At 48.5% G+C, this 10,752-nt stretch overlaps 6 protein-coding genes across 6 annotated transcripts, besides 18 other annotated features; all 6 read right to left on the minus strand.

The window, feature by feature from the left end:
* On the minus strand, window positions 1–1,641 carry Tc00.1047053503635.40 (uncharacterized protein; the record flags this gene model as incomplete). Its single annotated transcript, XM_803579.1, has 1 exon — window positions 1–1,641. The coding sequence occupies one exon, from the start codon at window positions 1,639–1,641 to the stop codon at window positions 1–3; it is 1,641 nt and encodes a 546-aa protein (XP_808672.1).
* Window positions 1–10,752: part of a sequence feature (heterozygous, non-Esmeraldo-like haplotype) that runs on past the window's edge.
* Window positions 1,564–1,586: a microsatellite.
* Window positions 1,832–1,854: a sequence feature (AT_rich).
* Window positions 2,006–2,025: a microsatellite.
* Window positions 2,274–2,295: a microsatellite.
* Tc00.1047053503635.50 (hypothetical protein, conserved) lies at window positions 2,550–4,052 on the minus strand (the record flags this gene model as incomplete). Its single annotated transcript, XM_803580.1, has 1 exon — window positions 2,550–4,052. The coding sequence occupies one exon, from the start codon at window positions 4,050–4,052 to the stop codon at window positions 2,550–2,552; it is 1,503 nt and encodes a 500-aa protein (XP_808673.1).
* Window positions 4,359–5,144, minus strand: Tc00.1047053503635.59 (40S ribosomal protein S3a, putative; the record flags this gene model as incomplete). The annotated part of the gene is made up of 1 exon (XM_803582.1): window positions 4,359–5,144. One exon carries the CDS (start codon window positions 5,142–5,144, stop codon window positions 4,359–4,361), a length of 786 nt encoding a protein of 261 aa, XP_808675.1.
* Window positions 5,343–5,379: a microsatellite.
* Tc00.1047053503635.68 (40S ribosomal protein S3a, putative) lies at window positions 5,451–6,236 on the minus strand (the record flags this gene model as incomplete). The annotated part of the gene is made up of 1 exon (XM_803583.1): window positions 5,451–6,236. The coding sequence occupies one exon, from the start codon at window positions 6,234–6,236 to the stop codon at window positions 5,451–5,453; it is 786 nt and encodes a 261-aa protein (XP_808676.1).
* On the minus strand, window positions 6,579–7,991 carry Tc00.1047053503635.80 (hypothetical protein, conserved; the record flags this gene model as incomplete). The annotated part of the gene is made up of 1 exon (XM_803581.1): window positions 6,579–7,991. The coding sequence occupies one exon, from the start codon at window positions 7,989–7,991 to the stop codon at window positions 6,579–6,581; it is 1,413 nt and encodes a 470-aa protein (XP_808674.1).
* Window positions 8,187–8,229: a microsatellite.
* Window positions 8,311–8,343: a microsatellite.
* Window positions 8,416–8,455: a microsatellite.
* Window positions 8,479–8,511: a microsatellite.
* Window positions 8,516–8,559: a sequence feature (AT_rich).
* Window positions 8,612–8,652: a microsatellite.
* Window positions 8,786–8,811: a microsatellite.
* Window positions 8,865–8,891: a microsatellite.
* Window positions 9,040–9,096: a microsatellite.
* Window positions 9,156–9,599, minus strand: Tc00.1047053503635.89 (hypothetical protein, conserved; the record flags this gene model as incomplete). Its single annotated transcript, XM_803584.1, has 1 exon — window positions 9,156–9,599. The coding sequence occupies one exon, from the start codon at window positions 9,597–9,599 to the stop codon at window positions 9,156–9,158; it is 444 nt and encodes a 147-aa protein (XP_808677.1).
* Window positions 10,156–10,178: a microsatellite.
* Window positions 10,314–10,371: a sequence feature (GA-rich).
* Window positions 10,489–10,513: a microsatellite.

Below are 10,752 nucleotides of genomic sequence, written 5' to 3' on the forward strand. Positions count from 1 at the left end.
TTATGTTTCCTGCACTGTCAATTCGGATATTTCCAGTATATCCGAGGACAACATGGACAAGGAAGGATGATTCAATCTTGACAGCTGGTCGTAGTACTGCTCAGCATGGGCCAAAGAAACCACCCTTTGCCACACAGTGCCAACCGTAGGCATCGACAGCGCGACCGCGGAAAGAACTTCCTTATTACTATTTTCACTCGTCTTCTCTTCATCTTCGGTATTGTCCCATTCACTCCTACGGTCACAACTGTCAACACGGCCGCTATAAATTTGCTGCGGTAATACGTAAAGAGGGGAAGACGAGGGTACACAAGCAACAGCAGAAGCGAATGCATCAACAAATGCACCGCCATGTTGCGAAGACGGTGTCACATCCGGCCCCTTTTGCCCATTCGTCACTGGCTTTGAGGGTAACGCTGGTTCCGCCAAATTATGCAGATGTTCCACAGAATCGGCATTCGATAAGGGTATTTCCATTCCTCTTTTTGTAGAGGAAGATGCACTTCTGGCAGCATCAGAAGGCACTGGTGACACTTGTCCTTGCATCCGCTTTGGTGTCTCTGGGGAGTAAATGAGTCTTCTCTCCAGAGAAGAAGCCTGCAGAAGAGGAGATTCATTTATTTCACAACATTTTTCCTGTGTCGTTGTCGCTGTCGACCCCATGCGGAGATCGGGGACATTCGGTGGAGTTTTATCCGTTGTCGCCGGTTTCCCTCCACGGATAATCCCTTTTTCCGGCCTGCACGGCTCATGAATAAATGGCGACCAGTCATGACGGCATGTACTGTCCATTGCGAAGTACTTCTGTTCACTGACGGGTGTCATTGTGGAAAAGGATGGCGTAGGCTGAAAAGAACTTTGATTTTGTAATTTATATAAGCAACAAGATGCCTCACGTGGCTGCATTCCCTCCACGTGTTGCCAATCACCATCAACAACGGTCTCACCGAGAAACAAACACGCAGAAGGCATTTCTGCACCGTCAGGTGTGAGTCCCACACTTTCCCCACTTCCCACTGCCGTGGTGTCCGCGGTGGGTGACATCCTTTTCGCGACGCCGACATGCTCACAATGAGAATCAAACACCTCTCCTCCCTCGATGGACACGTCGTCGTCGTCACACATGGCATGCTTCCCCGCGGGTTTCCCTCTTCCTTTTTTCCCCTGTCTATTGGGGGGGAAAAATGATTGCCCATCACGACAACACTCCGCCGCCTTCTCACGGAGGGCCGTCACGGTGAGATGGAGCCGTTTGAACTCGTCTTCCACGCCATCATAAATGTCATTGTACGTCGTTGTTGGGGCCTCCACCACGGCTGGCTGAGGCACCGGCGTCTTCTTCAACAGCAGCACAGACTCACAGCGACTCAAGCGGCTTTCAAGATTGCCCAATTTCCGGTGTAAATGCCGACGCCACATTTTCATTTGCTGATCCAAATTTAGAAACCCTTCCGTGATGCGGCGTAACGCCACAGCCGACCGAACATCGTTCACAGGATGGCACGCTGGCCTCGCTGAATACAGAAGCGGCAATCTCCCCGAGGATGTTCCATCAACTGGTACCTGCTGCTGCTGCTGCCGCTGCTCTTCGAAAAAAAGATAACGAACTGATGGGTCATGACTGTCGACTGCCATGGTCATGATCCACAAACAAAAATCCTCTTTTTTTGTGTGTGTATAAGTCCAGCAGTAGGTTGTTATTATGTGTTCAACACGGTTCGAGCGTAATAACGACCCGACCTTTCTATCTATGTATATATGCGTGTATCTTTTTATCTATGTGTTTGTTTCTGTATGGGAGTAACGTCCTTTCCTTCCTTCCATACGTTCCAAAAATTAAATAAATAAATAAATCATTACAGAAAACATAACGCAACACGGTAGTTAATTGTATCCAATCTACCTTGAATCATCTGTGTAATTTGATACAGCAACAGCAACAACAAAAATAACAAAATGCATATACACACGGTGAAAGAGAGACAGTCTGTCATTGCGTGTGTGGATATATATATATATATATATGTTTCTGTTAAAAAAAAAAAAAAAAAGGTATCAAATAACAAATATATGAAACATGTACAGTGAAATTTATGTCCTGCCAGACATGTAAATGTTACGTCAGTCCATTTCAATACATCACACGCATAAAGGAAAACTAAGATGGGTACCAAAAGGAAAATAGAGAAGAATAGCAACAACAAGAGAGGGAATAATGATGCCTTCAACAGTAGCGATAATTTTCAAGTGTGCAAAGAATACATTTCAAAGCAATATATATATATATATATATATGTTGGAACATCCTTCTTTTGGTCCCACTTTAAAATGCTCTGTTTGCCTCAATTTTCCTTTCTTCTTTCCTCTTTGATTCCTTTTGTTAGTGTGCTCTTGTTTCTTTTCAAAGATTGACTCAAATCATCCATCCATCCCTCTTTCCGTTGGTGTGTGTGTTTCTTGTTGTTGTTTTTTCCTTCGCCCCCTTCGAAATTATTCTCAACATCCAGAACGGTCAGACGTCCGCTACAAACATCCCTCCTTTCCCCCATTTACTTCAGCTTCGTCATCCACGTCGTTTCATCTGGGTATTCACAGTTGATGTTCGTTGTTGCATCGTATGGCTTGCAAACCTGATGCGTGGCCCGTGCGGGGTATCGAATACCAAACGTAAAGCCTTTTCCCTTCCGTGTGCTATCGGCGATGGTGTCATTCTCAACAACATACGAAGGACCGCCGTCTCCCAATCCATGCAAATTCTTACTGCGTCTGTAGTCGCCACGGTAAAAGACAGTAGCACGAGTCGCTTCGGGTGGCTTGACATCATAACAAAGTGGACCACCGGCGTTTTGAACTAAAAAGCGTTCGCCAAGGCCAAAACCAGCCACAGCCCGGTACCTCGAGGGCCGCACAGCGTCCAAATTCGGATAATACATATTAGGCCCCGAAGCGGCATTCGATGCGGCCGCCGCTGCCTTCTCTTCCATTTCCGCAAGAGCGATTGCATCGTACGGCTGGGCTGCAAAGCGAAACCCATTGGATGTCATCGGTGGCTTCCCCAGATCATACAATCCAGGGCCAACCGCATCACTTGCCGCAGTCTTGGGATGATAAAATACACGCGCCCCAAGTGAAACGCCTTTGTTGTAGTCCCGGTCAAAATCCGATGGCAGGTAATAAATATATGGACCCTGTGATAATTCCATTGTACCTCGTACGGTCTTGTGGGGTGGCACAGTCTGTACCGGTGGATGAAACTTAGGTGTACATCGTATACTCTTTCGCATGATTCGGCTCACATCACCGTATTCGGCTGGTCCAGGACCAGTGGACAAGGAGCAATTAGACTTGGAATGGCGACCGCCGAAAAGCGGACCTTCATATAGACGTAATTTTTTTGGTGCGAGGCGGGCAGCGATTGTGGTGGGATCGTCGTAGTTCCCGGGTCCAGGCCCATTTTCTCTTTCAGGAACCCTTCGGACAGAAGTAATGTATTCCTTTCTTTTTGACGTGTCATCACCAAAACGAGGCAACTGATATGCCCCAGGTCCTGGAACTATATCACGAGTCGTCAAGAGCTTCGTCCGCTCACCAAAGTGCGGCCCTTTGCCGCTTGAATCAAAGGAAGAGGAGATGACGTACTCGCCAGGGCCCACACCACTACCTAAAGGCGGATCTCGAAGTCTACCGTAGATGGAGTACGATGGTGTATCGGGTGACAATGCAAGGCTGTACTGCTTCGGAAGTGGGGATAGCTTGCGTCCTTTTTTTTTTCTTAGATTTTCTTTGCTGCTCTTTTCACTCCCCGCTTTGGCATCTGCAGCCGATTCTGGACCAGACGCTGGGCCGAACACGGTTGAGCGGCACTGACCAACAGTTGATGGTATTTGGTATTCCCCAGGGCCTACGGTCGCCTCTGCTGGTCGCGCGGGGTATTTCTTCAGAATGGATCTCTCCGGAACGTCATTCCGAACCGGAATGTAACTCATCGGCCCCGGACGATGGTCACGCAGCCGCAGATGCGCCCACTCCGTGAATCCACCAATCAACACCATCGTTCCTTCTTTTTTGTTTTTTTTAGGCCCTCACCTCCTTTCTGCCCACCAAGACGCCCATAGAAATGCGCAAACAATTAGGAAACAAAGGCAGAAGTAAATATAAAAACACATGTAAGCATAATATATATAAAGAAGCTAATAAATTCGATGAAAAGAGGATGCCACGCAACAACCTCCTCTAAATCCGAGAAAGAGGGCCCGCTCTTTGCTTTTAATATATATATGCGGAATCACCGTTTCAAAATAGAAAGAAAAAAGAACAAAGAGCTTTCACATCACACATCCTTCCTCCACATGGAAGGCTTAGGCTGTGGCTTCAGCGGCGGGAGCCTCTTGGGCTTCCTCGACGACGCGTGCCTCACCCTCAGCCGAGGCGGGGATCTCGCCGTGTGCATTCAGAAGCGCCTGGGCGTCAAACCGGGGGGTGCGGACCACCTTCACCTTGCGGATGCGGAGATCGCGCAGCGGCACGATGGGGTTGCAGCGCTTTGCCAGACGATCGCGCAGGATGTTGCGTGTCAGCAGCGTCACCGCCTCGTTGATGTTCACCTTCGACAGGCGCTGGCGGATGAGGTTCGTGATGCGATGGCGCACCCACTTCACCAGGCGCGTCTTGGCATAGCAGTTCTTCGACAGCTGGTTGCTCTGCTTCTTCGTGAAGGCAATCACGAAGAGGCGCAGGGTGTAGCCGTCCGCAGTCTTCGTCTCCACTGCCGCCTCGATCGTCGTGCACCACTTGCGCAGCAAAAAGTACACGCGGTCAGATGTCATTTCCATGCTGTGGAACTGCGTAAGCAGGTTGCGGCCCTGCACCTCCTGCACAACAAACTTCACCTTGCGGTAGGCGTCGTCGTCGCCTTGCGTCTTGTTCAGATCCGCAAGGTTGCTTTCGTACACGCGCCCGCGCAGGTAGTCCGCCGCGATCTTTGTGCCCTGGGTCTTGTTGCAGATGGTCTTGCCAAACTGGCGCACCTCAAAGTTCTTGGGGGCAACCACATCGTACCACTCCTTGCGGCTCATCGTCTCCTGGGTCTTCTTCTTGCCGCGCTTGCCGCCCTTGCTGATGCGCTTGTTCTTCCCGAGCGTCATGACTGACGAAGAGAGCTATACGTGTGTGTGTGTATGCTCTATACCCAAGACCAGATGAATGGGAAAAAAGAAGCAAAAGCAGTCGGATAAATAATTCTGCAAAAGTAAAAATAAACAAAAAATTACAAGAAATCATAGAGCACAAGCCACTCAATCTTCCTTTTTTTTTTTTTTTTGCGTGTATGATGTGGAAATAACAAAAAAAAAAAAAAGAAAGAAAGAAAGAAAGGAAAAATGACGCAACCTTCAAACAAATAGGAGAGAAAGATGTTCCATGACAGCCCATCCTTCCTCCACATGGAAGGCTTAGGCTGTGGCCTCAGCGGCGGGAGCCTCTTGGGCTTCCTCGACGACGCGTGCCTCACCCTCAGCCGAGGCGGGGATCTCGCCGTGTGCATTCAGAAGCGCCTGGGCGTCAAACCGGGGGGTGCGGACCACCTTCACCTTGCGGATGCGGAGATCGCGCAGCGGCACGATGGGGTTGCAGCGCTTTGCCAGGCGATCGCGCAGGATGTTGCGTGTCAGCAGCGTCACCGCCTCGTTGATGTTCACCTTCGACAGGCGCTGGCGGATGAGGTTCGTGATGCGATGGCGCACCCACTTCACCAGGCGCGTCTTGGCATAGCAGTTCTTCGACAGCTGGTTGCTCTGCTTCTTCGTGAAGGCAATCACGAAGAGGCGCAGGGTGTAGCCGTCCGCAGTCTTCGTCTCCACTGCCGCCTCGATCGTCGTGCACCACTTGCGCAGCAAAAAGTACACGCGGTCAGATGTCATTTCCATGCTGTGGAACTGCGTAAGCAGGTTGCGGCCCTGCACCTCCTGCACAACAAACTTCACCTTGCGGTAGGCGTCGTCGTCGCCTTGCGTCTTGTTCAGATCCGCAAGGTTGCTTTCGTACACGCGCCCGCGCAGGTAGTCCGCCGCGATCTTTGTGCCCTGGGTCTTGTTGCAGATGGTCTTGCCAAACTGGCGCACCTCAAAGTTCTTGGGGGCAACCACATCGTACCACTCCTTGCGGCTCATCGTCTCCTGGGTCTTCTTCTTGCCGCGCTTGCCGCCCTTGCTGATGCGCTTGTTCTTTCCGAGCGTCATGACTTCTTTTCTTCTGTGCGTCCGTGCACACGCATCCCCACACACACACAAAAAAAGGGTTTGTTTTATTTTTTGTGGGAAAAAACAACGACAAAAGGGGATGAGAATAAAATAATATGAAGGAGCATCCACTGTGTGGAACATGCCAATCACACAGAAAGGTTTATAGCACACACATATATATATATATATATGTCTTCACACGCACAAAAAAAATAATAATAAGCGGATATTGAGTGGGCAGAATTAAATAAAATGCACCCAATATGCATGTACACTAACCATATGCCCCCTTCCCTCCTCTCTCAGTCTCTCCGTCCCCGCTACACCACCCCTCCCTCCTTAGAAGGAAAGAAACACCTCGTGGTCCGTTGATACGCCAATGGCATTTGAGCCGTCAAGACTCTCCACCCACCCACCGTTCCACGTGCTCCTGCAACAGACCGCAGAATCAATACGGTTTCTAAAGGAATTGGGAGCCGCTGATCCCCCCTCCTCCTCCTTCTGTACCTTCTCATTGCGTGCAATGCCATTGCCACCAGCATGAGTCGGCGCAGAAGCAGCTGCAACAGGAGAAGCTTTTTGCAATGGAACAATCCGCACCTCCGCGTCAATCCCAGCGACAACCACAGCTTTGCCCGACGCGAATGGGGCAATAGAACCGATTTCGTATTTGAGAATATTAGTGCTCACACTCACACAACTCCACTTGCGCACGTCATATACACAAAGTGAGCGACCAACCGCCGCAGCAACTTCGTACTCATTGCATGTAGAACATACATCCGCTACGTACGACGTGGGACTCGTTAGGCGACTAGTGACAAGTGAAATATCCGGCTTGGGGTCCGTCTTCAGGGTAATTGCAGCGCCGGGGCAGCGCATATCGTACAGCGTAGCCACCGGCCCTTCAGCCACCACAACGCCATGTGGAATTCCGGGGCAGGCGGTGGTGCCAGTGGCAGGCTGTATTGTGCCATATTGTCGCACAACAGTTTCAGCTGGCACGTCCACAAGACGGATATCAAAGAAAAATTCCCTGCAGCAGACAAGTTGCTGAGAAAAAAAAGGTACTATCCCACACCAGCCGCAGGCTCCGTGTGCAATTTCGCTGTCAGACGTCGTGGCAGGAACAATAAGTCCCCAAAAGGGGCTTCTGTTGACTTTTTCTTGACGCGGCCGCTTCGCGGGTGATTCGACGCCAGCCGCTGTTACGGATGAAGCGGGGAGTGTGGCGGCGTAAACATTCCCTACCGTGTCTGCAACGTATAGCAACGGTGAGGGAAACACAGCTGCATGAGGAAGAACCTGCAGCATCCCCGCACGACTGTCCGGAGCAATTTGAATGCAGCCAATTCGTTTGCCCGAAGGTATGACTTTGGACTCCCAAAGGGTCCCGCCATCGTCGCCGTCCGTTGCGGTGCGGCGGATGAGACATTTGCCATCCGATGGATCGGTTGAGATGAGTCCCGTCAATGCCACAGGGACGGGGAGATTGTCATCGACCGCCTCTGCTTCTCGACGTGTTTCCCCCTTCTTATCACCCTTGTCGTCATCTTCTCGTTCCTTCTTGACTCGGCGCGGGATGCCAAGTTGCTGAGACGCCTGCAATTGAGTGGTTGTCGTTGCCGTGGTGAAGCTCACGTGTACACGCGATCCTTTCGGCACATACGGTCGTTTCTCCGCATGCATCACACTGCGGCCAAAAACATCCCCCAGCACCGTGGCAAAGGAGTACGGCTCCATGGCAGTCATCGTGGGCCAATGTATATACACGTCTCCTTCCTGCCAACAAGCAAGGGGGAAATAATATGACCGCCAATATGCACCTGTACGAGGCCTCCTCTCCCTTCTTCCTACAAAGAGACACAGGGCAGAGCAATGGAAGATGACAGTTCGTGTTCAGTTTCCCTCAAAATCCCCTCACGCACCAGAAAAGGTTCATCCAAAACATACACAACGGACACTCACACACACATACACACAGATACACCAACCCGTCGGTGCAGCGGTTAGTTCATGCCGCAATCGACGATAACGGGGCTCGCTGAGGAGACAGAAAGTGAGGGAGGCCAAAAAAAGAAAAGAAAAAAAAAAAGAAAAAAAAGAGGGAGATGGATAATGAGGGGTCCTTTAAAAAGAAAAAAATACCCTCGCTGCCTTCCAACACGGTGACTCCAAAAAAAAAAAAAAAAAAAAAAAAGCAACAACAAAGAAAACTTCCTGCCGTTCCAGCAGCAAAACACAAACACACACACACACACGCCCATACACATAAGAAAAAAAAAAAATTAAATATAAATAAATAAATACATTTATAATTGCAGATAAAAAAAAAAAGAAAAAACTTCTTCTCGACGATTTCAAAATAATTCTTCTTCTTTCTTCTTTTCTTCTCCTTTTCTTTTTTTTTTTTAAATTAATTTATTTATTTCTTCATTATCGACTCCGTCCCTTTCCCTTTCCCCCTTTCCCCTGTTATTACAATCAAACCCCACGCAATTTCAACGTCTGGGAAAAGCAAAAAGTAACATCTACCACGTGCATGCATATATATATATATATATATACATATCATGTGTAATACTGGACGTGATTTGAAAGTTGAAACCGGTTGCGTAATGAATGCAACAACAACAACAACAACAACAACAAAAAGAAGAAGAAGAAAAAAAAAAAATCTCACGAGAAATGAAACGCAAGACTCCAAAAATGACATAGTTTTGTATACATGTAAGCTCACCTATATTCTTTCTTTCCTTCTTTCCTCTTCTCCCACTTCATGCACACGAAAAAACAAGAGGAGAGAGAGAGAGAGAGAGAGAGAGAGAGAGAGAGAGAGAGAGAGAGAGAGAGAAAGGAATTCATAGTAACCCCTCTCTTCCTGTCATACAAATGACAATATACCGCTACCTTTGATTAAAGTGGCAATTGTGTTTCCGACAATGACAACGTCGGAGATGTTCCGCTTTCATCTTTACTACTGTCATCGCAACTCCTGGATCCATCGTTACTATTATACATATTTTTTTCCTCAGCATTTGTCAGTACCCGTTCCCGCTCTCTCCGAAACCAAGAAAGGATGAAATCGACGGGCTCCTCTGGCTTTTCTTCCAACAGGGCCGTGGAGAGGGCATCAAAAATAGCCGGAATCCCTGCGGAGTAAAAATAATTGCGAAGCTCCGAGTGGTAGTCATTCCTGCTCATGCAACCGCCATAGTGGCTGTTACTTCTACCAACGAGCGGTGGGGTTTGCCCCGGGGGACATGCCTGCTGTCGCTGTTCCTGTTCATTGATGAGCGTTGAGCTCCCCTCCTCCGCCTCACTTCCTATGGCCAGAGGCCTGCGGGACAGAGATGGCATTCGGGCGGCAGCACACACAGACAGACAGACACAAACAAGCAGAGAAAAAATCAAAAGGGAAAAGGCAAAAGATTGCTGTATCTCAATGACCTGTCTTCCTGAAACCGTCGACGGTTGGGTAGAAGGCCCCTTTCTTTGTTTGTCCCTTCTTCCTCTCCTTCGTTTTTCTCTGTTTTTCCCCCCCCCACCTAACGCCTTAGTTAAACACCGACGTCGCCTCTAAAATGTGTATCTCTGTTCCTTGAGACACCTCTATCGGCCCAATCCTTCCTTGGATTTCGCGCTCTCTCCCTCTCTTCCGCGCCACGCAGACCAGCAGGGAAAAAGCAACAACAACAACAAAAGGGAATATAGAAAACGTAATTGGAGACAAGGGCACATTCCCAAACACGTATGCAAAATACATGTAAATGGATGAATGCGTGAAAAGGCATGCAAAATTGCGGTGAGTGTGGCAAAAAGGTCTCAAAAAGAAAGGAAGTTTCGTCAAATGGCTGCGTGAGATGCAGAAACTCCATTAAGATATAGAGCGAACGTGTGCATAAGAGACAGACGGACACACACACACACACACACACAAGAAAGAAAAAGAAAAATAAAATAAAACTTAAAGAAGCCGCTCGGTTGTTTTCTCACTCCCAACAACATCAACTTGTTACGGCGAGGCAATCGTCATACGAGCAGTGGCCTTGTGGCAATTTGTAACAAGAAAGCAGAAAGAAGAAAGAGAAAAAAAAAAAAAAAAGAGAGAGAGAGAGAAAGAGAGAAAGAGGTGTTGTCTACCAATGTCTAGGCAGGCGTATTTACGAAAGGACAGTGGAAGGGAGAAGTCAATTCTTTCGTTCACACCACCACCTCCTCAACCAACAAAAATAAATTGACTTTAAGTACACAAACACACACACACACACACATGGAGCATACATCCCCACAAGTGCCGTATTATTTAAACTGGTATTATAATATATTGAAACTCTTCGTTTGTATATTTTGGTGGTGGTCCCTACGCCTCCATCCCCCCTTTCCCCCACCACCTCCTTTTTTTTTTTTTTTCCATCCATTTCAACTTGCATCCACATTCATTCACGCCCGATATATATATGTGTGTATACACTTCTTGTTGTCGTTACTCCATCTTCCCCCCCCCCCCCCC

The sequence above is a fragment of the Trypanosoma cruzi genome, genomic scaffold (genome assembly GCF_000209065.1).
Source record: "Trypanosoma cruzi strain CL Brener 1047053517127 genomic scaffold, whole genome shotgun sequence".
In the NCBI taxonomy this organism is placed as follows: domain Eukaryota; phylum Euglenozoa; class Kinetoplastea; order Trypanosomatida; family Trypanosomatidae; genus Trypanosoma; species Trypanosoma cruzi.